Genomic DNA, 26,097 nt, shown 5'->3' with positions numbered 1-26,097 from the left:
GCTCCATTGCTTCCATTGAATTTGCACATTTTTTGGCTACAATGCCGCGCCAATGCATGGTTGCATTCAAAGGCGTATACCCTTAGATTTTGAGCAACAAGGAAGGAAATAGGGATCGACAGAGGAGAAGAACAAGGAAAACAAAAACACAAAAATACAAACAAAAAAACGAAAAAAAGAGGAGAAGAGAAGCGAAAAGGCGAAGCTGTCTTTCTTCTCTTCTTTTCTTTTCTTAATATAAAATCTTTCTTTGTTTTCCTCCATCTTAACATCACAAAATAAGTGAAGTTACTATAAATTTTTAATAAGGCGGTCCCTTTTAATTCCAACATTTGCTGCTGCTGGGTGTCAATCATGACTTCGAGCAAGTTTAGAAGAGCCTTGGGGGCAGTGAAGGACCAGACGAGTATAGGCCTAGCTAAAGTTGGTAGCAGCACATCTCTGGCGGACCTAGACGTGGCCATTGTGAAAGCATCGAGGCACGAAGAGTATCCGACAGAGGAGAAATACATACGAGAGATTCTGAGCTTGACATGCTACTCGCGCGCCTACATCAGCGCCTGCGTCAACACCATCTCCAGGCGCCTCAACAAGACCAAGAACTGGATCGTTGCCCTCAAAACCTTAATGTTGGTCCAACGGCTGCTGTCCGAGGGCGACCCGGCTTATGAACAGGAAATATTTTTCTCCACAAGGCGCGGCACTCGCTTCCTCAACATGTCCGATTTTCGGGACGCTTCCACGTCCAATTCGTGGGACTACTCTGCGTTTGTGCGCACGTACGCCTTGTATCTGGATGAACGGCTTGAGTTCCGAATGCAAAGCCGGCGCGGGAAACGTAGCGCCTTCGGAATCGACGAAGAAGAGGATCCTCAGGAGCCGCCCCATAATTATGCTAACCAGCAGTCATGTCCCAGAGCCACGCCTGTGCATGAGATGAAAGCTGAGAAGCTTTTTTCTAGGATGCAGCATGTGCAGCAGCTCCTTGAGCGCTTCTTAGCATGTCGCCCAACAGGTTTCATCCAATCCATTTACCATTTACCATTTACCATATCCATAACGCACGCACCTGCATGCAAACGTTTCATCCATGCATGCATGGCTGCGCTCGTGCATTATCTGTTCAATCAAATCAATAATGTTAAGGTGACAACATCATTTCTATAAGAAAATCATCTGCCACATCATATTATCAATTAAATACATAGTTTGTCTAGAAGGAAATACATTATAAGTCAATCTTTGGTACTTGGTACATTGTCGATATTTTGTCAATAGTTTTTGATATTAGGCAACGTCGATAAAATATTGACAAGACATTAAATATTAGGTACTGTAGATTAGTACTCAATACCAGTCAATCACCCTATTCTATAATTACTCTCTTCTTTTCTTGTTTCGAGAGCATTACTCTTTTCTTTCATGAACAATTAATATCATAATTCATCGTTTCTAACATTTTTGTTGCTTTTATGTGCATCCAAATTGGAACGTACGTACAACAGGTGAAGCAAAGACCAACAGGGTAGTAATAGTGGCGCTGTTCCCAATAGTGAAAGAAAGCTTCCAGATATATTATGACATAACAGAAATAATGGGCGTCTTAATCGATCGCTTCATGGAGCTGGAGATCCACGACTGTGCCAAGGTGTTCGAGATATTCTGCCGCATCGGAAAGCAGTTTGATGAGCTGGACACATTCTACAGCTGGTGCAAAACCATTGGCATTGCTCGCTCCTCAGAGTATCCCGAGGTTGAGAAGATTACACCCAAGAAACTGGAGGTGATGGAGGAGTACATACGCGACAAGTCAGCCTTGGCGCAGGGCAGGAAGTCTGTCAAGGCTCTGCTGGAGCAACAGAAGATTGAGGAGATAGATCAAGAAACTAATCGGGACGACGACGAAGAAGAAGAAGATATGAATGCCATGAGGGCCTTGCCACCACCTGAAAGTTTTGTCGAGGAAAGCAATAACAAGGAAATAGAGCCAGTAAAGGAAGAAGAAACTAAGAAACCGCAACAAGAAGGGGACCTGTTGCACTTGGGAGACGACGCTGTGTCGAGCGAAGAGCATGCTGACAAATTGGCGTTGGCTTTGTTCAATGGCGCTACTGCAGAGGCAAAAACACGCCTTCCAGCATGGGAAGCCTTTGCTGATGAAGCTGATTGGGAGACGGCGTTGGTCCAGTCGTCCAGCCACTTGTCCCATCAGAAGGCTTCCCTCGGAGGCGGCTTTGACGTTTTGTTGTTAGATGGAATGTACCAGCAAGCTGAGATATCAGCGGCGATGGCTGGCCCAGGATCTGGAGTGAGTGGAAGTGCGAGTAGTGTTGCATTGGGGTCAGCAGGACTGCCTGCAATGCTAGCATTGCCTGCACCACCATCATCATCAGATCATCATGAGTCTAGTAAATCAAACGTACACGTGGACCCGTTTGCTCCCTCGTTGGTGGTGCCGCCGCCTTCATACGTGCAAATGTCGGACCTGGAGAAGAAGCAGAAGCTGTTGGTGGAAGAACAGTTCATGTGGCAGCAGTATGCAAGAGATGGGATGCAAGGGCAGCTTGGATTGACAAAGCTACAACATAATCCTCACAACATCAACATGGGAGGTTACACACACACCTACTGACGATGACTTTAACTTAATTAACACATTGGTTGAGTTGTTAATGGTCATTAATTAGGGTTTAACCAACCTCCATGTGAATTTGGACATATTGTTTTTTCCTCTTATTTAGGTGAGGTTCAGTTCGGTAGCATTTTATGCTGGTAGGGCAAGTGAAATATGCAAAGGATTAAGGTAATCCATGTATCATCGAAGTATGAAAAGGGTACTAAATGATCCACATTTATATTTATATGCATATGCATATATAGATGGCCCTCTTGGCAACCATCGTTTTGAAAGCTATCCTTGGAAACTAGAATCATTGTTTTCTGCACTCACATCGGTCCGCAATACACATGTATACAAAACACAAGTACAAGCAGACATCTTAAGGCAACCGGCGAAGGGAGAAACTTGCCAACCACCTGTGTTAACAAATCAGGCAGGTGACATGGAAATCCTGGCCGGACACTTGCAAAGTATTGTGTCCATGCGAATCAGCATGTTTCTTGCGACCCAAGAATTCACATACGCTTATCTTTGAAGCCCTACCTACGAGTTCCAAACGACGTTGATAGTCCACCTGTAATCATTTCAATATCATCGAAAGTGTTGCTCTTGCTTCTGATCTTACCATCTTGGCGAGCAAAGATCAAGGTCACCAAAATATGTTGACATTATGAATTCCGCATCGGAAATTAAGTAGTCCAACTTGAAGCATTGTGTAATAGTTTAACAAAAACGAAGCTATCTGAGCAAACATTGAGATTCAAACAGACTGGCCCTGTCCTCTTTTAATATCAATATTTCATGAAATTTTAGACCAACATTGAAAACCAAGCAAACCACCAACTGGAACATAAATGAAACAAAATTTGTTGGATGAACACACAATGAGGAAGGTTAATCAGCATAAACATCATTTCGAATTGGGGCCAAGATTTCCAATTTTTGACATGTAATTTCAAATACAAGGGATTTGAAGGGGTCAGACAATTTGTAAAAGAAACTAATTATGAATACAGATGCTTACAAGGCACGTGTCCCAAAAATAATGCTCCTAGAAATAGAATAACTGATCGTTTAATAAATATTCCCTAATACAGGGGGATGAAACCTCATACTGTAATGAGAGCTGTGGCATATTTAGAAAAAGAAAATCCATATTATGCTATATGTAACTCTGCAGGGCCATTTGCCAAAAATGCCAAATGCAGTTAATTTTTCTGGACATCAAGCATATATCCACTCAAACATTTTTCTTCTTTTCAAGACTAGTTGCAGCAAGCCGTTGGCGCTTCTTCCAGGCTGGGACTTTACCTGGGAAAGCCCACCGTAAAAGCTTCTCCCATGAGTAGCAGGTCAAAAACATGAGAAGGGCCCATAGCAGTAGCTTATCCCTCAGTCCCACTGGCAAGGGCACCAGCCTAAGCCAGTCATTCAAGTCCCTGAATAGATCAGATGTGATGACTGTGAAGAAACCAGCAGCAGCTACGATGGCATACAAGAATGGCTTGTTTTCGGAGATGCTCTGATTGAAGGGATGCCCCATGTAGTTCACAGCAAAGGTGGCCACCTGGAGCATCATGCTGACCATGTATGAAACTGTGTTAACAAGATTCGGATGAAAATCAGAGTCCGGTTCGATGCACTCATCAGGCATGTATCTCTCAGCCTCGTTCACAGAAGAAATCAAGAAAAACAAGTGGATTGTGAACTGCCCTAACAGAGAAAGAAACACATAGGAGCAAAAGACATGTGGATGCGGCCTCTCAGCTGAAAGGGTTGGAAGAGGGCGCGCATGTGAGATAAATAGGAAAAAGGCAGCTGTAAATACACCACTGATTGTAGCCTGCACATCGCCCAACTTGACACCATCCAAATACATAACACTCAACACATATGCCGTGGCGAGACAGTTAAGGCCTAGTATTTTAAACATCTGGAGGGTAGTCACCAGAGTACTGCGACCTTGACGAATTATGTCAGTGGTGGGAGCAACGGATGCATGCTTTGCTGTGAATGGTGATGCCATTGAGGCATCTCCAAGCCTTACAACTGGAGCTGAGCGACCATCCCCCTCTTCATTCAGCTCATCCATCAATTTCTTTTGTAATGAGACTAGCTTCTGCCGTTTCAACTCGGCAGCTGACACATTCTGGTTACCAGCTGAGTGGCTAGCGGTTGCGATGGCCTTTCCTTTTGAAGAGACTTCTCCATTTATACCAGTAGATTTACCCGCAGCATCCAATGCAGGCTTGGGCTTCTTTGTCCGCGTAGTCTTTCCACTCTCGTCTTTAGATGTTTCATTGGGTGACTTTCCACTCAGAGTTGGAGGCACTGCATTCAATAGAGCAACTCCCACATGGGCCTGACAGGGGAGAAACATATATCAAAAGAATTTAATTTTGGAAAAATCGTACACGCAATGCTTACTTCACTTTCTTATATTAAATGCATGAAAAGAGAATAAAATATCCAAATTGAAAGTATCTCAAAATTTATTAGGGTAAAAAGTGAGACACCTTATCTGAAATCTGCAGAACCTATAGGTGTGAGTGTAAATGTGTGTGGTGCACAATGGGAGTGAGAAAAGTTGCCACACAGAATTTTAAATTATAATTCTTTAATTTAAAGCCTTAATAACTGACTTTAAACTTGATGACAGATCTACAGCAGCGGAGTTGATACAAAGGATAACCCTCAAGGGGACTAAATGGTTTAGAACTGTTGGATTAGAGCTATCACTACTAATAGCCATTATGACAAACGCCGGTTTCTAATACTTATACTGAGGAACTATTATTTAACACGGGTTGTCTGATGACAAAAGAAAAAACAACTCAACCAATAATTGAATATCTTCACAAAACAAATTACCTGCTTCAAAGCTCCAACATCATTGGTTCCATCCCCACACATCAATGTTATCCTCCCCACTGTTTTGAAAGTGGTCAAGATCAGTTCCTTCTGCTCAGGAGCAACCCTAGCATAAACCTAAGAAGATGACTCAGGTCAGCAATGACAAGATAAAGCCTCTATCAAAGACAAGTTTCACAATCAACAGTTTTGAATAAGCACCTTAACATATGGAATGACTTGTATAACAGCAGAGGTTTGTTGCAACATTTCAAAGCAGTCACCTCCAATACAAAGATCATGACTCTCTGATAAAGCTTCCACCTCGTTTTCACTGAAATCAATTTCATAAGGTCCAGTCAGAACAAAGAAGGAAGACGAAATACGCAGGTGAATTAGCAAATAGACAGACCAACAAGGAAAAGCAATGACAAGACAAAAATGAAAACCAAAAAGGAGAGCAACATCCATGTCCAGAACAAGTAGTAGGTCTCCAGCCAAGAAAAACATCAGAAGTTTAATACCAAATTGAAAATAGTCAATCCAGTAACAAGAAAAACTTTACCTGTAAGGAATCACCTCAGCTTCATCAGGGGATATCCACTCATATCCTTCACTGTCCCTTTTTGGACCAAGAATTAATGCTGGTTTTGATATAATATGAACTTGGCTGGCAACATGGCAAGCCGTCAAAGCCTGGTCACCAGTAATCATCACCTGCCAAAAGAAAAACTTCAGATAAGCATCTAGACTTTATTTTTAAATCCGCCCATGCGGCACCAAAGTTCATTACGAGAACAAATTTACATCAGAAAGGACGACCGAACACCAGAGACATGGAACAGAAAACCAAAAAGAACTGGAGGAAAAAACACATAGAAACAACACTAAGCTGTGAAACAGTACAACCCAAACACAAGGAGTTGGTCGAATATTCTTAACACTATATGCATGCATGGCTCGATATAATAAAACTAAAGAGCATACTGTGAAGACTCATAAATGATTCTAGGCCCTTAATTTCACTGTTTCTGTCAGAGTTAAACAGTAAAACATGGTTTGAATTTATCAACTGAAAGAATTTAAGAACAGCTACACCAAAATCAAACTTAAAATTCCATACTGCTGATAATTCAACAAATCAAATCTCGTAACTCTGCAATATCTCTTCATTGGAATACTTCCTAGAAATGTAATAATAATATCAAACATGAATCTTACAGATTCTTTATCTTTATTTCCAAAAATAACTATCAAATAATGGAAATGACTTCTACACTTCACTAAATGACTTCAAACTCATCAAAGATTTACCTTTAAATCTTTTTCTTTTTTCTTTTTTGGTTCTAGAACTTACACTTTTCAAGCTATGGCAGTTATGGACAAGATACAAGTTACTATTCCTTTATATAAAATATAGATAGATTATGTACTAGTTAGTCAGGGGAGTCTGAAAGTATAGCATGCCCACATACCAAGTCATGCGAGGATCCTTTTAGCTCAGACAAAATAGCCGCTGAATCTGCCCTAATTGGACAGTTAAAAACCTGAAATTCAAATTATGAGAATTTAGTGACAACAAGTAACACAAACTTACTCCAGACACTTATCTAATCATCTACAACGGATTTTAAAAAAAAGGACGAAAAACAAATACATAATCTAACATAATGTCAAAACTAGTAACTTCATGTGGACAAGGAATTCAATAAACTTGCATTAATAGAAAAAAATGTCATTTACCGTGAAACCAGCAAAGGTAAGCCCAGTCTCCACTACATCCCTATCCAAGCTTCTGGCTTCACTAACCTTCATGCAATAAACATATAATAAAAAGCACTTCAATATACACTTTAGAAAACAAAGCCTACAATATTTCCTCTCACAGGGGTTAAAGTACATGATTCTCAGCCCAAAATAAACTCAGATAAACCGAAATTTTTTTGAGTAAAAGAAGGTCCATTGCAGTTGATTTCACTTATCCGTAATACTATAAAGATGTACTTAACAATGATGTAAAATAGAAAAATAAAGAACTGTGCTTTATTTAATTCATGCTGTTTGACTTGGCATCTTCATGCATGTCAAACTTCATAAGCAATTCAATATTTGTAACCATTCTATCAATAAGGTCAAATCTCTAGAGTAAAAAACATGTACAAGAAAAATACTTAGCCTTGGGATAGACTGAATATGATAAGCAAAATGAGGTTTGCTTAAAATTTAACATGACATTATGAGGCAGACCAAAGCATTAAATCCACAAGTTTGATTGGGCAAAAGAAGAAAACAATAAATAAATAAAGAGTGGCGTACAGACTAACTAGTTATTACTAATAGCTTCAAACTCTAAGCTTTCTGGAGAAAAAATAAATCTGAAGAACTTACTGTCATGTCCGGAAGGGATTTGTAGGCAAGGGCCAGAACGCGAGACCCTTGTCGTGTAAATCTCTTGTAAGTCTCAACATAAAATGATGGTACCTCAGTTAGTCTACCCTGAATAGTTTCAGGGGCACCCTGCAGAGAAAAGACAAAACCATTGCTTAATGACTACCAAACTGGAGATTACTATGGCAAAGAAGTAAGACATTTATGTTGGCTTCCTTTTAGACATGAGGTAAAATATAGCGATCGGAGCTTCTAGATTGTGTTACTTTAAATAGGAAACAGAACATCTTAAATGACAACAAAAGGGAACAATACAAAATGGTGAAGCAGAGGATAACCTAAAAGAGACTTGAGCAAAACAAGACCAGAAAATACATATCAAACAGACAGCCAAACATAGCAGGATACCAAGCCCAAAGGCCAAAACCACCAAAGCAGCCCAATAAACTGCATTCCGAGTTCACATTCAACACAAAAGGACAGTCAGTAAACTCATTAGAAATTAAGGCTCCCAAATCCATCCCACAGTTCTTCCGCCTCCCTTCCACAATCTTCAAAAAATTCCCTCCTTTGCTCAAATCGCAAGTGTTGAACAAGTCACAACAACAATCCATAAAAATGAACATTTACAGGTAAATTAACCAATACTGGACATCGAATACCATCGAACCTTCATCTCTTTCCCAGTTATCCACTCTCAATCAAGTCATCTCTACTTAGCCACACATTCAGAAAACAAAAGGCTACTTTACGATGGCCAATGATTTGAACTAGTCAGGGTAACAAGCTGTCAGATAGCAAAAAAGATTCATAAACATGTCCATCTATTTTTTTACTATGACTTGCTCAACACTTTCATTTTTCCACTCCAGCTTTACCATGTGGCTTTTGGACCAGAACAACATTAACCAATTATTATCCATATCTTCACGGCCCAGTACAGTGACTATGCTAATGGAAAAAATCGAAGGAGACCAAACATGACAAAACTCCTTCATCTGATTGATTGTAGAAATAAACAGATTGATGAATTTAAGATATATCGTGCCCTGTCCCGGACCAGAAACATGCAAATTGACCATAATCTAGTACTCTACAATGACAAATCTACTTATGGCATTCACATAATATAGTTTGCATGGCACAGTGATGAATGACTGGCAAACCTTCACGAAAGCAAAAAATGTCTCTTCAATGCGAACAACAACTGCCATTCGTTTCAAATAGGATGCAAAGTGGTGTCTCTGAACAATCAGCACAGGATTACCAGTTCCCCTGCGTTTGGTGAGAAGTACAATAAGCAAAAAGTAGAAACCACTGTAACTCATAAACATAGATGAAACCGCAGCATTTGCTGCCTCAGAAGAAAATAATGAATGGTGAAAATAATCAAACTTTATGATGATAAATTAACAAATCGTATATTCATAAGATACTCATATGTCAGCCCCTTTTTTTCATTTATAAATTTCAAATTGATACCAACGCACATTACGGGTGAATTTTCCCAACCTTGTAAATCTAATTTCACAACTACCTCTCATACTATACCGGGCTTAAGGAAGAGCACTATCTAATGTTATTTTTGTACAAAAGAGAAAAACAATCTTTCCATAAGAAACTAACTGGCTTAAGCCTTAAGGATACATAATTGGGTTGGACATTTTAAGACAAATTAAATTAGATATGAAAAAGGGCAGTTCATACCAAGATGGATCCTGGGCTTTTCGAGATAAGATTCTACATTGATCTATGTTCTTCAAAAGGTTTTCTTTTCTTAACTATTTTCTAAAGCTTCCCTTGCTTAATTAGATTTTAAAAGTTGTCATTCCTATTGAATACAACTTCCAAAGACACGCTAACATGAACAGAGTCAGGATACTTTTAGCAACCAACGAATAGGGAAAATATGAATAAGCAATAGGAGAAGAAAAGGTTGAGAAACAAATATGAAATTACATGTGTTTAAGGATATATGAATCAGTCCAAAAGTGTGATTATAACAGCAGACATTTCGATATGTGAAAAAAAAAAAAAACAAAACAAACAATAATAATAATTGCAGCTTACTTTTTTGGCACAGCCTTCTCATCAGATTTAAAGGTCCAATCTATTCCTTTAAGCGCAGCCTTTTCGAGAGGATCGCCAACCTACATGCAGTTGTGGATGGAGCATTACTCAACAATTAATGTCACTTGTAACCAGGTCTTGATAGAAAACACAACAGCATATTGAACCAATTCATGAGTAAGGATAAAATCTCTCTTCAGCAAAGTATCTCTTGTTCCACTCACTGTAGTAGCCATTTATCTTCTTACAAACATGTTAATATGATCTTACGTTCTAACTCATTTGAAAGTGTTACATATTCCAGTAAAATATAAAAAGGAGCTGTTTTGAATATTTATAAATTCATACAAAAGGTGGGAAATGCAACTTAAATAGATTGGATTACGCAGTTGAAAAAGTGGGTAGACAAGATTCCAAAACAAATAGATTCACGAGATTTGTTATGCATAGATACTCCAGAAGCACAAACAATACAAAAATATGTAGAGCCTAGATCGCTTTTAGCACTCCTTTTCATTCATATCGAAAACCAATTGATGCAGTAGATAGGAAAATCTAGGAATAGCACAGAACATTATAGTCGAAGATTGTTTCGTAAAATAAAATAAAAATATTGAAACCTTTTCTTATAAGATACACAAACTTCAATAAATAAAAAATAAATAAAAATGGAAGGATGCACTAGATCAAAAAACAGACCAAGAATCATCCAACAAAAAAACATGTGAGACAAACTTTTCTAACTGACCATTGAATGGCAACCACAAAAGGACTCTGAGGCTTCTCTTTATTGCAGGTTTTAAGGAGCAAGCATCTAATGGTTCTTCAAAGATGAAAGCAAAGGAACAAACATCTAATGGTCATAAAACTACGCAACTGCAATTGGCATATCTTTTTGACAACATATGCAATCTAGAACTAAAAGAATTCACTTCATCAACAAGCACATTGTATCACACAAACTACATAAAATAGAATACAACCAAAAACATAGTTCAGAAGACCACTTGTTTACATGATAACATTAGCATACCAGCTTATTGTCCACAAACACCAACGCATGGCAAGAAGCCAAAATCTCTGCTGCGCGCACAGGCACTTTGGTCATGTCAGGTTCTATATCTGTACTACTAGTTGACCCAACAACCCCACAGAACTCCTGGAGAAGAGAAAGGAAGAAATAAGTAATAAACTGTATATAAATCCATTCAATTTAGTGAGAACCATATTCTCAATTAAGGTGGAATACCATGTCGTCTGATGTAAGTGTTCCAGTTTTGTCAAAACAACATATATCAACCTGCATGCCAAACAGAAAACAAATGGCGTATCAATATACTTTGCACAGAACAATGCTACTGTGTTGTATACCATATTTGGCAACGACTGGGTCAGTACAGCAAAACAGTGAAAATAAGGTAATAAAAATAAAGTACAAGCATCAAACAAATATGAATGGTTTATAACTACCAAGTCTATAGATATAATCACATTTTATAAATCCCTATAATGCATTTTCTGCTTGAAATGGAAGATAACATCAGAACACTGCATGCCCAAGCAGCCAAATTGTGCATTGGATTTCCAGGTCAGGTAAATACAGCCATTTTGAATAAAGCAGTGCTACCCTGTTTGATGGTGTGAGATGTATAAAAATGATGCTTCATTGTCTCATTACTCTATCCTTGGGGCAGAGTGTTTAGAAAGAGAACAAAGAGAACTGGGAAATTCCAGTTTCATGCAATCCCTTGTGTGAGAGTTATAAAATCTTTGGAGGAAAGACGGGCAAGGTGCTGGGAAGATGTACTGTGATGGTAATTTTCTGGGTGGTGTAGTTGGAAATCTTTTAGGGAGCTGTGGGTTAGGAGGTTGATCACTTTGGGCGTGGGAATCTTCAGAGTTAATAGATAGTTCACTTTGTGCTACTTTTAGTGATTGGAGTGCTTCTGTGCTCTAAACTATTAATTTCTTAAAGATTCATTGTAACAGCTAGTATAATTGTTAATGTTACAGTTGTAGATCAGATAGTTCAGTGTACACCACGTCCCCTGTGTTGTACTTGTCATCTTTATATTAATAAAAGTTTGATACTCATAACGAAAAGATTAAAGCAGCATTATCCAAAGAACATCCTTTCTATATATGAAAGAAAGAAAGAATGAAAAAGAAAGGACAACGTAATTAAAGCGATCAGAACAGACCTTTCCAGCAAAAGGAATTCGGAAAGGTTCTGTGCAAAATATTCCACGGCGTGCCAGAGCAATCAGAGATGTATTAACCGCTATAGATAATTCCATTGGTAGCTCAGGAGGAATCACAGAGGTAATAATAAGTGAACAACTAAGGAAAAGCTTGTACTTGCTCCTAGTGGGATCCTCAAGCCCCTACATCAAAGATGTCCTGATTGTCACAAAACAACATCACAAGCATAAGCCTCAAGTCTCCTAAGTACCACTGAATACCTTCTTTAGTACATAACCAGCAGCTATCACTGCAAATACGACCAAGAACAAAATGAACAGCCCACTTTCCCAGCTGTTAGCAGTCACCTAGAATAAAATGTATACACAAATTATATAAAGTATAAATGAAGTAAAACCATAGTGCGTGTAGAGTTGTGTAGTCATTGCTAAAATAATTACCCTCTCTGTAGAAAACAAAATTGTACGCATAAGTTTGCCCTGACTTGTTTCAAACCCAGTTCTCAGAACAACAGCCACACAGCCACCATCAGGGGTTTTTAAGGGAAAGCCCTGACTCCAGAAAATGAAAAGCATAAATACAAAATCCATGAGATTATGAAAACATTTTTTATGAAGTTTGTTGGTTCTTTTCTTGGTTAAAGCATATGTTCGAACATAAACCACCTTATCCAGAGTATGCTGCAATATTTTAGTCCCACCAAATAAAACATGGCTTTTATCTCGCCTTGCTGATAACTTCTCCTCAATTCCTCTGCCCATGATTGATACCTGAAAAATAATAATCCTATAATCATTCTCCAATATGTATATCATCAAAATAACAATCCACGATAAGCCAAAAGCAATGGACTCAACCTTGCTTTGAAGAAAACTTTATGCCATTAATCTAAATGCAATTGGAAAATGGAGAAATAAATTATCAACATTTTCTGCTACCGTTTCCAGATGAAATACACCAATAAGTAACAAAGTTTGGAAACCATCGGTTGTCGTGTATTCACCCGTCCCTATGAGCAATTATCCAAGAAAGACCTTGTACCTTACAAGGCACCTTACTTTTCATATCATCTCAGAAGGAGTGGGGAGAAAGAGGGGAAAAAAAAAACAAAAAAAAAAGAGCACAATAATCAACCAATTAAAAAGGATAGGCACTTTGTTGAATAACTTTTGATGGTTTATTTTCTTTAGGTTGGTTAAGGTTACAGAATGTTTTTTTCTTGCTTTTTTTAGATGGTGGACTTCTTGTCCACCACCGGACTTTTTTATATATAAGTGAAATTCATTAATTAATTAAAAATCAGCAAATACAGAAATAGAGCACAAGAAGCCCACTGCACTAAAATCTACTACCATAAGCTAGAAACCAAATACACAGCAGAATACATCCAGAAGAGCAGAACGTGGTACTAGGAAGCATCCACAAATTAACCCCATTCCTTTGCCCCTATCAAAAGCCCAAATCCTCCACATATTTATCAAACTCTGGCCCCAAAAAACTACCCAAGCAACCATATAAATCAGAATCTCCCTGCCTGCAACCAGATTTTCTCGACAACAAGCCCCTGCTTATTCCAAAATTGTATTTTGTTCAAGCCCACCAATTCTTCAGACTTTACCACACCAAATTTACTCCGATCTTGGATTTGAGATCACAGTGATCTTAAAACCTATTATTTTTTTACAGTGAATGAAATTTCATTTTCAGCTTACTATGAGTCACAGATGCCTAGTAGTGTCCCTCTTTTTGCTTCCTCTACCTCTCAATTTCTCCTACTTTTACACCTATTTGCAGTCTTTCGTTCTAATTTTCTCATCCACTTGTTTATATCTTATCCACCTGAACCTAATTACAACCCCTTTCTTGTTCCACGAAGGATTCATCAAACCACACCTGATTACCCTCGTAAACTTTGCATCAACCCTAAATCTTCAAATTTGTGCTAAGCTATTAAGATTTTGAAGCTGCATCAAGCCTCCAGGGAAAAGTAGAAGGTGAAGACAAAGATAAAGTGATATAAAATAACAGGGAAAAAGTGTTAGTAGGAGACCAACGCAATTTTTCCAAGAAATCATCACCAGGAAGAATGTATGCACATGAGATGCATGTATATATGTATAAATTTATACATTTATATATAAAGAAACCAAAATTGAACAATGGCAGCTTATTAAAACATATAATATGAAAAGAGGTGACCACCTTCCACTGGGGAGTAGACTCGCCTGTGAGAATGGCTTCATTGACAATCGCACTTCCAGCTAATAAAAGCATGTCTGCTGGCACAGCCCTATCTTCACCATTCGGACCAGAAGATCGCCCAATAGAAACAACATCCCCAGGCAAAAGATCAGTTCCAGCAAGCTTTATCCACCTAAAAGTTATAGCAGTCATGTATAAGGTATAAACAGCTTAAAAATTCAAACAAATAAATAATTTCCTTGTAGACAACGTACTTCCCACACCGATGCACCATGAGGGTCTGGTTATCCACTCTGACACGTCTTAGCTCAGTAAGAGTCTTTAACTGACTTTTAGCCATTGTTGACTCAAACATAAACAGCATAAAAAGCGTGAACAAACTATAATACCAATATTCATCCAAACACCAGAGGCCCACACAGAACACCTACATACAGGGAGCACAAAAGAATGCAGTGAAGGAAAGTGAGTACGGAAGAAAAGGAAATCTCACATTGGACAGAGAGAGAGTGAGAAAGGAGCTAAAACCTGGAAGACAAAGAAGGGCTCCATGCAATTTTCTTTCATTAATTTCTGGAATGTAGGTTGTGGATATTCAAATCTGCACAACCAAGAAACGTGTACAACAAGGAGCAGTTAAAAAATGATAATTTAACTGGATCATCCTCAGTGTACAGGATGTAACCAATTTAATAGGGAGTATATAAAATAATAGATGTTAATTAGCCACAAGACTTTGCAATCAAGGATACCAAGAAAGAATAAAACCAGTAGCTATCAGGTGCATCATATACATAAGCTAGCTAACAACCAAAAAGAGGAGCAGGAAACAAGAATAGTTACAGAAGTACTGTGTGAAATACCGCCGATACAAACTGGATAATAAAAGGTAGCTTCATGTTCCAAATCACCAAGAGATAGTTAATACATGCAGAATATACAATACACATTAACGATCAAGTAACAAAACAAGGCATGCAGAATTGCACCTAAGGATACTTACAATGTAAAGCATATGCAAAATCCATGAAGAACTAAACAACCAGAGGACAAGTGATACACAAGAAATAATAAATTGCCAAACAGCAAACAACCAGTTACCTTATAACTAATATCATCAACACATCTTCCTTATATGACTCACAAGGGTTGCCAGAATCTCATAAGTTTTTTATATTAACAAAAGAATATTCTGAAGACTGGTGTAAAGTGACCAGGCAGAAGCAAAGCAACAATATATTCATCTAGGAAAGAAGCAAAATCAACTAAATGGAGGGCAGTCCAGCATTAAAAATTTATTGATATTCATTGGCACAGCTTAAAGAAAACAAGATGGTAAATCAGTCTTAAAATTTAAAATAAGAAAATGTAATCCAGCTTCCATAGGAACCAAACCTATACTATAATTGCTAAAAGATGAATCAAGAAACATTATAAAAAAAAAAAGATAATTCAACAAATACATCTTTAAGAATGAAAAAGGGAAAAGGCAACTAACACATTCCGTCCCCATTTTTCAGTAGCAGCAATAACTTTAGGTTCCGACCCATGGCCAGTACTTTTTAAATAGTAACCAAATGTTTCCTTGGTAGGGTAAGGAAGCTTGCAAAAGTTATCCTTCTCTTTTGAAAAGATGTAACGTTGCTTTCTGAAATCAAAGTAAATCTCTTCAATATCCACTGAGGATGAAGAACCTCCAAGCTGAAAAAGTCACCAGATAAATCAGGCGATAGTTCCCAATGTGGGGAAAAAGGCACATCATTTTGCAAAATTTGGTCATTCTAGTAATTGATACTTCTTAATAACCAGGAACTGTAGTATAATATTATCCATTGAATCTCAAGTAAGGTTGAAGTATTCGAACTGTATAATGGACTTACAAGCTTACGGAAATGGAGTGATACGATTTCTTTAGAACCGGAAAACTTTGCTGGTGTTATTTTGCATGCGTCTGCCTCGTGAATGTCATTTACCTTAAAAACAAAAGGAACACTGATTACAACAACAAATCATCATAAAAACTTAATGGATTGCCAATGTATGGTCCAATTCATGTATTTGCATACTAATTAGGATTATATTACAAAGGGATTGTATCTTTCTAGACTCTAGCTTATTCAGACCAAGAATATGCTTTGTTGCCAGAATCTCTGTTATTACCCATCAAAGAAGTTGATGAGTGAGACTATGTGCCAATATACGGTCCTCATTGTCATGAAAATCCTCCCTCAGAATACAGCACCACTATATACAATATATACACAAAGCACAACCTCCACTTTGCATGGAGCAACTTTATCGTTGTACCAAAGTACACACGCATATAACATAAATGCAGATGCATATATCAAACAAATACATATACACATACCTTGGTATAATGTACAAAGCATTTGAAATCCACGGACCAAACGGTGAAAAGCCAAACGAGAATATGAAGAGCTACAAGGGCACCGAAAACAATAGCGGAGTCGACAATGTCAATGCTAGGAACAATTGCAGTAAGCCACAGAGCATAGAGGACACAGAAAGGCCAGACATCGAAGCGCCACCCCAAGCTCTTCTTCCTCAACAAATCAACTTTATCCACCACCTTCCCTCCCACATGGAACCTCGACATCTCTATCAACCACATTACAGATTCGAAAATCAAACCCACTTCAGCAAAATCAAAAATGAAAACAAAATAATGGAACAAATTATGTAAATTATCTCCAAATCAATATCAAATCTTTCTGAAAACAAATCACAACATTTTTTTCTCTTTACCTGAATCTCCTCGTTTCAATTTCAACGGCGATCGCAAGCCTAACGCCTCTGTGCAAGCCCTAATTTGAAACTACCCAGGACGATGATGAGTACGGTACATATTAAGTTCAGGTGGTGGACGGGGATACAAACTCTGCAAGCCCTAATTACTTCCGTTTCGTCGTCTTAAACCCCCTTTGTTAGCCAACCGAGTTCAATTCTCCTGTATGCCCATTTTCTCTTTGCCCTCCTGTACCCTCCATATTCTCTTGACAGCTGTCCTCTCACTTTTTTTTCCTTTTTTTTAACGAATACCTGTCCTCTCACTTAACCATCAATATAAGTTAACGCTGTTAGCTTTTAATAAAATTTTTATGCTAAAAAGGTGAAACAAATAAAATTCGAAGAGAGAGAAAGGAGGCTTGGGGTTGGGGCGGTGAGCAGAGATGTGTTGCGGCTGAGGTGGGCTACAGAGAGGATGAAGGAACCAAGCTTTTGTGTATTATTTTATAATTGTTTTTAGTAAAATTAATAATACAAATTTATAAATAAACCTAATTCTAGACATGTATTTATAAAAAAACCCAAGCATTATTTAAACATAGAAACACACCCAAAATCAACCATAAAGTCAACTTTTTGGGTGTGTTTATAAATAGGTTTTGAGTGTGTGTAATGATGGGTTTTGGGTGTGTTTATATGTTTCAATAGTGCTTGGGTTTTTTTATAATTTCAACCCCCATTTTGGGTGTTTTAGTGAAACTCCCAATTAATAACCTTAACAGAGTCTGGCAAAAAAACTAATGACCTTAACAGAGTTAGTGTTCCGTTAAATATTAAAGTACTAGATTCTTACTTTTAGTGCTAATAATAAATATTTTTTCATTTTAAAGTACTAGATTCTTACTTTTAGTGCTAATAAAGAGAGAAGAAATATTACCCCCCCAAAAAAAAGACAGAGAATAAAAATAGATTTTTTTACCCGTAATAATCTCTGAACTTATACCCGAATTTCATTTTGATCCTCCAACTCTTCCATGTGTGTCAATTGTCATTTCTTAATAATTTCAGTAACTTTGAATAACATGAATAGCACATGAAGTTCCAAGCTCTTTGGCTCTCTCATTTTCTTAAACAAGCTTGGCATAATTTTGAAAAACATCCCGCATTGCTTGGACTATTGTTTGTAAAATTAGAGGTTATATTCAATTAATATTTTTAAAGATTTTTAAAAAGTTTAAAAGTACAATTGTATTTAATTACAAATTTATAGAAGTCTATAAATATCACAACTCACTCCCTTAGTCTTAGCAATGGAGGGAGAGTGGCGTGGCAGAACCCTAAACATGGCATGATGAACCAAAGTTCCCATCCACGTGAGAGGCACATATCTAAAAAGTAACATAAGTTAGAGACATTTTATAGAAATTCACGATTGTTCTTGAATTGCTCAAAATTAGAAACTACATAGACAAAATTAATCAAATTGAAGCAACAATGACCAAAGAACTATTAAGACCAAAAGTATGACTTTTTGCCTTTACATTTCCTTGTCCAAAAGCAACATAAAAGTTAAAAAGTGGTGGGAAAAAAAAGGAATTTGACTGAGGAAAAAGAACACACTACTACAAAGTAGGTAGGAGGTGAATAATAATTAGGGAGTTTCACTAAAACATCCAAAATGGAGGTTGAAATTATAAAAAAACCCAACACTCAAAACACTTTATAAACACACCCAAAACCCATCATTACACATACTCAAAACCCATTTATAAACACACCCAAAAAGTTGACTTTGGAATTGATTTTGGGTGTGTTTCTATGTTTAAATAGCTTGAGTTTTTTTACAAATACATGTCTAAAATTGAGTTTATTTATAAATTTGTATAATTATTATTAACGCGGCCAAAATAAAAGGATTATAGCAAGGTGACAAATTCTCATGCACTCTAGTTGACACATTGCTTGTGGTCCCATCCTCAAAAACCTGTCAAGCGTTTCTAACATAACATGTGTGTGTGTGTATTTAAATTACTTTGCTGGCCTTTCTCTTATTGCTTCTTTCTGCCTCTTTCTGACGAAGCCCATTGAAATGGCTTTGGTTTTGGCTATGGCTTTGGCCATGGTTTTGGCTGTGGCTCAGGAGGTTGAGGGGCAGCTTATGGTAGGTTTCTATGGTGAAACATGCCCCCAAGCCGAGCCCATTGTCCGCAACGTCGTTAGAGAAGCTATTCTCTCCGATACCAACATGGCACCAGTCTTGCTCAGGCTCCATTTTCACGACTGCTTCGTTGAGGTCCTCTTCTCTCTTTCTCTATTATTATTGTGTTTTTATAAAAGTCATATTGAAAAAAGAAGGAATCAAACCTAGATCTCGGGTTCAGGAGTAATCTTTGAGCTACAAGCTCCTTGCCTCTCTCATCTCTAACCCTTAACTTCTTTCACACTAATAAACAGCTGATTAGTTAGTTAATTAATAGATTAATAATATTGTTAATTATTATTTGAATTATTTATATAATTAGCATTTGTAAAGCAGGGTTGTGATGGGTCAATTCTGATTGAGAACGGCCCAAGCGGTGAGAGGCATGCATTTGGTCACCAAGGCGTTGGGGGATTTGAAGTGATAGAGAAAGCCAAGGCAGAGTTGGAGGCTGCATGCCAAGGCGTGGTTTCTTGTGCAGATATTGTGGCCTTGGCAGCTAGAGATGCTATAGCCATGGTGGGTTATAATTTACTACTTAATTAATTAAGCAAATTAATAATATTAATAATTCAATAATACTATTTGAACCATATTTATTGACCACTTTATCGATATATATGTAGGCTGGTGGACCGGCGTACGAGGTGCCTACCGGGCCGAAGAGATGGGGTGGTTTCAAATATGTCTCTGGCAGATGACATGCCGGATGTTAGTAATTCAATCCAACAGCTCAAGGTTAAGTTCATGCGCAAGGGCCTTACAGAAAAGGACCTTGTCCTCCTCTCTGGTACTCTCTCTCTCTCTCTCTCTCTCTCTCTCTCATGCAAGTGGGGGTGATGGTGAGGTTTGGTGAAAAACCAAGTTTATGTGACTAATGTTACATGCATGATCAATTCAAGTAATATTCCTGCTTTCAATTAATTAATTAACTAGCCCCTTGGCAATTGATTTTTTCAAAAATTTTAAAATTTTATTTTTAGAATTATAAAACATAAAAATAAGACTCATTATCTGATTTTATTTTGAATTTTAATTTTTTTAATATGAATATTGATAATGGGTACTTATTTTATATATATGTATGTATAAATGTACATACATATAAACCTTTTCTTTAACAAGGAAATTTAAAACAATCCTCTACATATTAATTGTATGAGAAACAAAATGAGGAAAATTACAAAATCAAATATAAAATTATTGACAATCATGTCATAAGATTAGCTAAAATTATCTGCTACCATGTTCTTCTCTGAGAAAATATGAGGTATAAATACTTCAGAAACTCAATGTGGTAAATGGCGAATGTCGTGAATAATTGATTTAATGCTCCACGTAACTTGAATTTCTTTGTTACATATAAACTTGATCAAGGAGAGTAACATGTCATGAAAAAAAAACTTTGAAGTGCGAGAAGGATTGGTTTTCGTTTTGTTGGAAATAACATTCATTTTATTGATATTTTTTTTCAGCTGCTCATACAATAGGGACAACAGCATGCTTCTTTTTGACCAAAAGGCTCTACAACTTCTTTCCAGGAGGGGGATCGGATCCAGCAATCAACCCCACTCTCCTCGTCGAACTAAAACAAAAGTGCCCTCAAAACGGCGACGTTAATGTGCGGTTACCCATTGACCAAGGAAGCAGGCAGGCATTTGACCTTCATATTCTGCAAAATATCAGAAATGGGTTCGCCGTGTTAGAATCCGATGCCAAGCTCAATGAGGACGCAGTGACCAGGGGTATAATGGACAATTACTTTGGTTTCTTCAGTAAGCTCCCATTTGGACCTTCTTTTGAGGCAGATTTTGTCGAAGCAATTCTAAAATGGGCCAGATTGGTGTAAGGATAGGTTTCCAGGGTGCGCCTAGGCGAGTTTGTGCTAGCTTTTAGCACAAAGGATGGATGACAATACATAGAGAGGCTTTATACGATGTTATGCATAATGCATTGATTGTGGTGGTGAATGGTGTAGATAGGTTCATGTTGTATATTCCTAGACATCTAGGCTCTATTCACTATTTTTTTTTTTAATCCTTCTCTTCTTTTGATGTTGTTGCCAATAATAGGGTTAGTTGATATTTTACACTAATAAATTTTTATTATTATATAAGCATTGATTGTTAGAGGTGTCAAATGGACATGGCCGACTCAAGCACAACATGAGTCCCGCCGGATTAAGGCTCGGCACGACCTGGTTGTATCGTTGATGCAGTAATTCAGCCCGTTTGAAGCTTATTTATTAAAGGGAGTTTTAGTTTATTAAAGGGAGTTTTAGTTTAAGCTCACTATATAATTTACTAATATGGAAAATAAGAATCTAATTCTCCATATTCCACTAGAAGCCAATCACTTAAATATACAATCCTGATTTACTATAATGCATTGGAAACACATCAAAATTACAAAAAAAATTGGGTATCTGCGATTTGATTGCTTTATGTATTAAACACCTAGCATTGAGGTCCAGCTAGTTTTGAAGTCATGTAGTTGCTCTTACTGTACATGTTCCTCTTTTTTTTTCGTATTCTACCTGATGTATCTTGTTGGTTTCTTGCCTCTGGTGGCTCGGTTTAGCTACAATAACTGGCTTCTAGGTCGATTATATTATATGTTTTTTTTCTTTCATTTTTTGGTTTATAATTAGCCCGTTAATATGATCTCATTTTGCCTCATATGGTTGGGTTTTTGGTGCTACATAACATAGTGATACATAGTGGTTTCACTAAAGTTTGTGAAGGAAATAAAGGAAGGAATATATAGCTGCATGTGTTTCAAGTTTCAACTGTTGCCAGATGTTTATTTTTTTAAAACAGTGAAATCAATCAAAAACGGCTTAGTTAGTCGCTTTGAAAAAAAAATGTAACGGCTAGTTTACACTAATTAAATGTAATTAAAAAATTAAAAAGTAAAAAGTAATGTTGTCCATGTGTCAATAAAAGAGAGACTGTAGAGTTATTATGGTGGGTCATCTTATTGAAATGAATTTCATTTTAGAGTTTATTTTATTGACTCCTAAAATGAATTGAATTTTACCACTTCAAGTCAAAAGTTCAATTTATTAAAATAAAATTGAAATAACCCTTAGTGTAGAGGAATTGAGTTTTATTTTTAAGTTTCAATTGATAACGTGACAAGCCAAGCAAAATAAAACAAAAACCGGTGCAAACTCAAAACATAGGGAATGATAATTTACATTCTTTCCGATACCTCCCATTCTAATAATTTCCACTATTAGTTTATTGGACAAGAATAAAAAAAATAATTTTATTTATAAAAAATAATAAAATTTAAACCCATAAATACAACAACAAAAAATAAAAAATCACCAACATTTTGTGGATAAAAAAATGTTGAATTTCATAGCATAAAATTGCTCGAATGCCTTTTGAATCTAATTTTCAAATTACGCAATCTCATGGTGGCCTTTGGCTGCACCTTAATTAATTGTCTAACTTTCTTAATTTAAGATTCTAGTTAACTAGTGCATTAAAATAACCCCTCATTATAGCATTCCGTATTAACTGGTGCTATATTCCCAAGCATATATTTAGCCTACATTTTAATTTCGACGACTCTCTATTGTAACACAGATGAGAAAATTCCCCACTTGCTGCCCAGTCCAGTCCCCCCTCCTGCCCCATCTACAGTGGCCCAACCCACTCATCTTTCTCTTTCTGTGTGTTTAGAGATTTTAAGTTGCAATCTGGTTTTATTTTATCCATTAAAAGATGGCAACCCGTTTGAAAAATAAAAATAAAAATTTGGTGAATTTTTCTCTTTGTTGCTTGATGTGTTAATTTTAGGGTTTATATTTGTCTTTGTAATTTCAGAAAAACTAAAGTAAAACATGAATCAGGGATCTGGATTACAACATCATCTAGCATACCGGTCACTTGTGCGAAGCACATAGACAATTCTCTGTGCCCACGTCCGACGCAATACAAGGAGCTTGAAGCTTTCCATCTTGAAACCATTTGGCACGATGCTGAAGAAGCTCACTCAAGAAATCATCAAGCTTTTCAATGGTGATGTTGGGCATTACAATCACATGAGCGATATTTCCTTGGCAAGCAAGCTGCCACTTGCGAACAAACTCCTCCTCTTGCGGCCGCTCAAACACAACCGTGCTACTCAGCTCATTCAGCATTGCACCAATCCCGGCCTCGCGTAGGCGGTCTTTTAAGTAATGTGCATTCTCAAGGCATTTCTGAACTTCTTTCTGGAACCCTCCGTATCCTTTTCGATTCAAGGTGTACCAAAGGAAAATAGGAGCATGCCCATTTCGGCTGCCCATGATTGTTGCATCCCTTGAAGCAAGATACTCCACATTGCTTGAGAGGCAATTAATGTGCTTCAGTCTTGTTATTTGCACACCACATGGCATTGGGCATCCAACAAACTTGTGGCCTGAAACACTCACACTTCCTATGGGTTTCTTGAAAGTAACTTTTGGTGCCTGTCATCCCCAAAATCAATGAGATTGTGGGGTTTTGGAAATGTAAAAGTTATATAGAAAGGCCACTTAATTAATCAATGTTAGAATCTAGCAAACCTTCATGTGTATTCTTGAAAACACAACCTTAATAAAAGACAAGGAAACTGTTCTTGGCACTCCAAAAAAGTCATCATGTGCTCTTGTATTATAAAAACATAAGAGAGAAATTGCAATTCAAGAGTGCAGGATGACTTATTGATGGGCACAGTTGCACTTGAAATGAGCAGTATGCGTGCCCCATGTATGACAAAAGGCATCATGAGACCAAACAGAGCCCCATCACATGGATATAGAACCGGTCGTGTGTGAACCTGCTTCTTCAAGTTTCTGTATAACCAGATCAAGATCATCAACAGCTCCTTTAACAGTTGTTCCTGCAACAACGTAGTATGTGAGCCATAAATCAAATGAATGAGAGAGAGAGAGAGAGAGAGAGCTACCAATGTTGACATTTAGATGGCTGGCTTGTCCTTGTGACAAAGAAGTTTGGCTTTGAAGTCATCACAATCTATCTCACCAGAGACAAGAGTGTTCACCTTTACACATTCCATCCTATACATCCTTGCTGCCTTAAACACAGAATAATGTGAGTCTTTTGAAGCATATAGAATCCCATCTGGAAACACTTCCCTCCTGCCAAAATAAATAAATGATAATCAACATACCTATTTTCTATTTTCAAGTTCATAAAATTCCATTGTTTCAGTCTCGGAAAAGAAATTAAAAAAGAAGAAAGAAACTGAGAATCTTTGATACTAACCCAACCAAAATACCGTGAAGGTTCCCCTCTGTACCACAATTTGTAATGTAGCCCCAGTATTCGTTCTTCTCCAATTCCCACAGGCGCGCAAACCAGTCCAGAACGCCCACTTCAAACTGTCTGGAATGAACACCGTAGTTGCTCTCGATAAACGGATCCCCAAGGTTGTTGATGGAGAAGTGCTGAAGCTGTCCCAGTGCACCATAATCGAAGTCCAAGTTATAGGGGTAGCCTATTCCAGATTTTCATGTGCCAACATATGACAGTCAGAATTTATAAGCAATATACTAATTTTTGAACAGCAACATAGAATAATAAGCTAAAGCTGCGGTAGAAAAACTTCCATAACCCAATGTTCTATTCTATGTATGCGCGGTATTAACGTACTAACTAGAAAATGTACAAAGGTTGCAAATACCAAGATGATGCTTGGTCCTTTCAATCAAAGACTTTCTGTAGCGAGCCAAGACGCTGGCCATATAAGCTTCCCTGTCTCCAGTGGAATCATCGTCGTCATTGGGCTCACTCACTTCATGGCATGTGGTGTGCACGTTCCTTCCGAGCGAAATCTCCCTCTTCTTCTCCACCTCACCATCAACCGTCGTTGTTCACGAAATCCTCCCGCAACGCTTGGATCTTCTCGTCTCAACACTTCCAACCATTGCTATTTATGTCATGTAATTTTATTGAAAGAAGCTTTCTTTTATTTTGTCACGCTAAAGCAAGGAATCAAAGAATGGATGCATAGAAAACAAGCAGCATTACAGTGAACAAAGTGCAGAACAAATCCAAGGCATTGTAAACTTTGTTTTTATAAGAAATGAAACAAGTTGGATCTGAAAGAAGAGAACCCTTTGCAGACTTGGGGAGAGGCGATCGAGGCGCTCAAAAATGGGACAAAGTCAAGGTTAGAGGTAGTGGCCCAAAGTGTCAGACTTTTTTTCAGGAGGTTTAGGCCGTGGAGCGCGCGCAATCAAGCTTAGTTAATAAATCTAACGGCTCTATATTTGGTGCGGTTTTAGACTTGGACGATTTGTTATTGGAGAAATCCACATGAAGAATACATTTTGATTTGTTGCAATTTACCAAACAGGTTTATTACATAATAACCCCCAAATTTTGGTGGTCATTTCAAATTGGTATCCGATATTTGAAGCTTTAAAAACTCAAGAAAAACCTATAAAGTCCTTAGTCAATTATTAAATGAATTCACTATCATTTAAAATAATTAAAAATCAAATCAAGACTCCCCTTCTATTCCCTTCCTCGCACATCCCCCTCCTCCATAAAAAACCTCATACTGGCCTGCCCACCCTTTCCACCACCACCTCCCACTTTCCCCCCATGCATTGTATTTCAGTGATACATGGTTTACATCTCGGGTTTGTGGCTCGTGATTTACAAGGGGAATCGGGGTTTTGGGGATGGGGAGTTGGTTGAGTTGAGTACTAAAACATAGATTGTTCGAATCACTGAAATACAACACATGGCGTTCATATGCAAATATTCAGATTGGTGTGGACTACAAGATAGTGGGATAACGGACAATCTTT

General features: G+C 37.6%; 4 protein-coding genes across 4 annotated transcripts; 2 read left to right on the top strand and 2 right to left on the bottom strand.

Annotated features, from left to right (window-relative positions):
* The first annotated feature begins 354 nt into the window (after positions 1-354).
* Positions 355-2,769, top strand: LOC103319107 (putative clathrin assembly protein At1g03050). The gene is made up of 2 exons (XM_008220606.3): positions 355-1,015; positions 1,506-2,769. The coding sequence occupies exons 1-2, from the start codon at positions 355-357 to the stop codon at positions 2,630-2,632; spliced, it is 1,788 nt and encodes a 595-aa protein (XP_008218828.2). The 3' UTR covers positions 2,633-2,769.
* Positions 2,770-3,505: 736 nt separating this feature from the next.
* PDR2 (phosphate deficiency response 2) lies at positions 3,506-17,314 on the bottom strand. The gene is made up of 22 exons (XM_008220607.3): positions 17,102-17,314; positions 16,704-16,954; positions 16,213-16,305; positions 15,831-16,033; positions 14,861-14,933; positions 14,587-14,759; positions 14,333-14,504; positions 12,796-12,900; positions 12,571-12,681; positions 12,391-12,477; positions 12,130-12,312; positions 11,178-11,228; positions 10,962-11,087; positions 9,929-10,008; positions 9,025-9,133; positions 7,859-7,987; positions 7,214-7,279; positions 6,946-7,017; positions 6,036-6,187; positions 5,693-5,804; positions 5,492-5,608; positions 3,506-4,982 (listed from the first exon to the last, which is right to left on the bottom strand). The coding sequence occupies exons 2-22, from the start codon at positions 16,950-16,952 to the stop codon at positions 3,861-3,863; spliced, it is 3,585 nt and encodes a 1,194-aa protein (XP_008218829.2). The 5' UTR covers positions 16,953-16,954; positions 17,102-17,314; the 3' UTR covers positions 3,506-3,860.
* A 1,808-nt stretch (positions 17,315-19,122) lies between these two features.
* LOC103319109 (peroxidase 43) lies at positions 19,123-21,412 on the top strand. The gene is given in 6 exon segments (XM_008220608.2): positions 19,123-19,376; positions 19,620-19,802; positions 19,910-19,939; positions 19,941-20,073; positions 20,759-21,106; positions 21,109-21,412. Coding segments are annotated over 6 exon segments (969 nt in total). The 5' UTR covers positions 19,123-19,172; the 3' UTR covers positions 21,180-21,412.
* Positions 21,413-22,509: 1,097 nt separating this feature from the next.
* Positions 22,510-25,149, bottom strand: LOC103319110 (serine decarboxylase-like; the record flags this gene model as incomplete). Its single annotated transcript, XM_089046805.1, is given in 8 exon segments — positions 22,510-23,747; positions 24,026-24,070; positions 24,073-24,096; positions 24,099-24,158; positions 24,225-24,239; positions 24,242-24,417; positions 24,545-24,776; positions 24,963-25,149. Coding segments are annotated over 8 exon segments (1,308 nt in total), but the record flags the coding sequence as incomplete, so codon positions are not given.
* Positions 25,150-26,097: the final 948 nt, after the last annotated feature.

The sequence above is a fragment of the Prunus mume genome, linkage group LG2 (assembly GCF_029339155.1).
Source record: "Prunus mume cultivar Tortuosa linkage group LG2, ASM2933915v1, whole genome shotgun sequence".
Lineage (NCBI taxonomy): Eukaryota > Viridiplantae > Streptophyta > Magnoliopsida > Rosales > Rosaceae > Prunus > Prunus mume.
Note: the sequence above shows the minus strand (reverse complement) of the source record. Positions and strands in the feature narration are given on the sequence as shown.

What these genes read in the sequence shown, in the direction of transcription:
- LOC103319107 (XM_008220606.3), top strand. Translation starts at nt 355, where the DNA reads ATGACTTCGAGCAAGTTTAGAAGAGCCTTGGGGGCAGTGAAGGACCAG. An exon ending in CTTAGCATGTCGCCCAACAG is followed by an intron (nt 1,016 to 1,505) that starts GTTTCATCCAAT and finishes TACGTACAACAG; the next exon opens with GTGAAGCAAAGACCAACAGG.
- PDR2 (XM_008220607.3), bottom strand. Translation starts at nt 16,952, where the DNA reads ATGTCGAGGTTCCATGTGGGAGGGAAGGTGGTGGATAAAGTTGATTTG. An exon ending in TTTTGTTTTCTACAGAGAGG is followed by an intron (nt 12,478 to 12,570) that starts GTAATTATTTTA and finishes ATTTTATTCTAG; the next exon opens with GTGACTGCTAACAGCTGGGA. An exon ending in AAGGATCCTCGCATGACTTG is followed by an intron (nt 6,188 to 6,945) that starts GTATGTGGGCAT and finishes TTCTTTTGGCAG; the next exon opens with GTGATGATTACTGGTGACCA.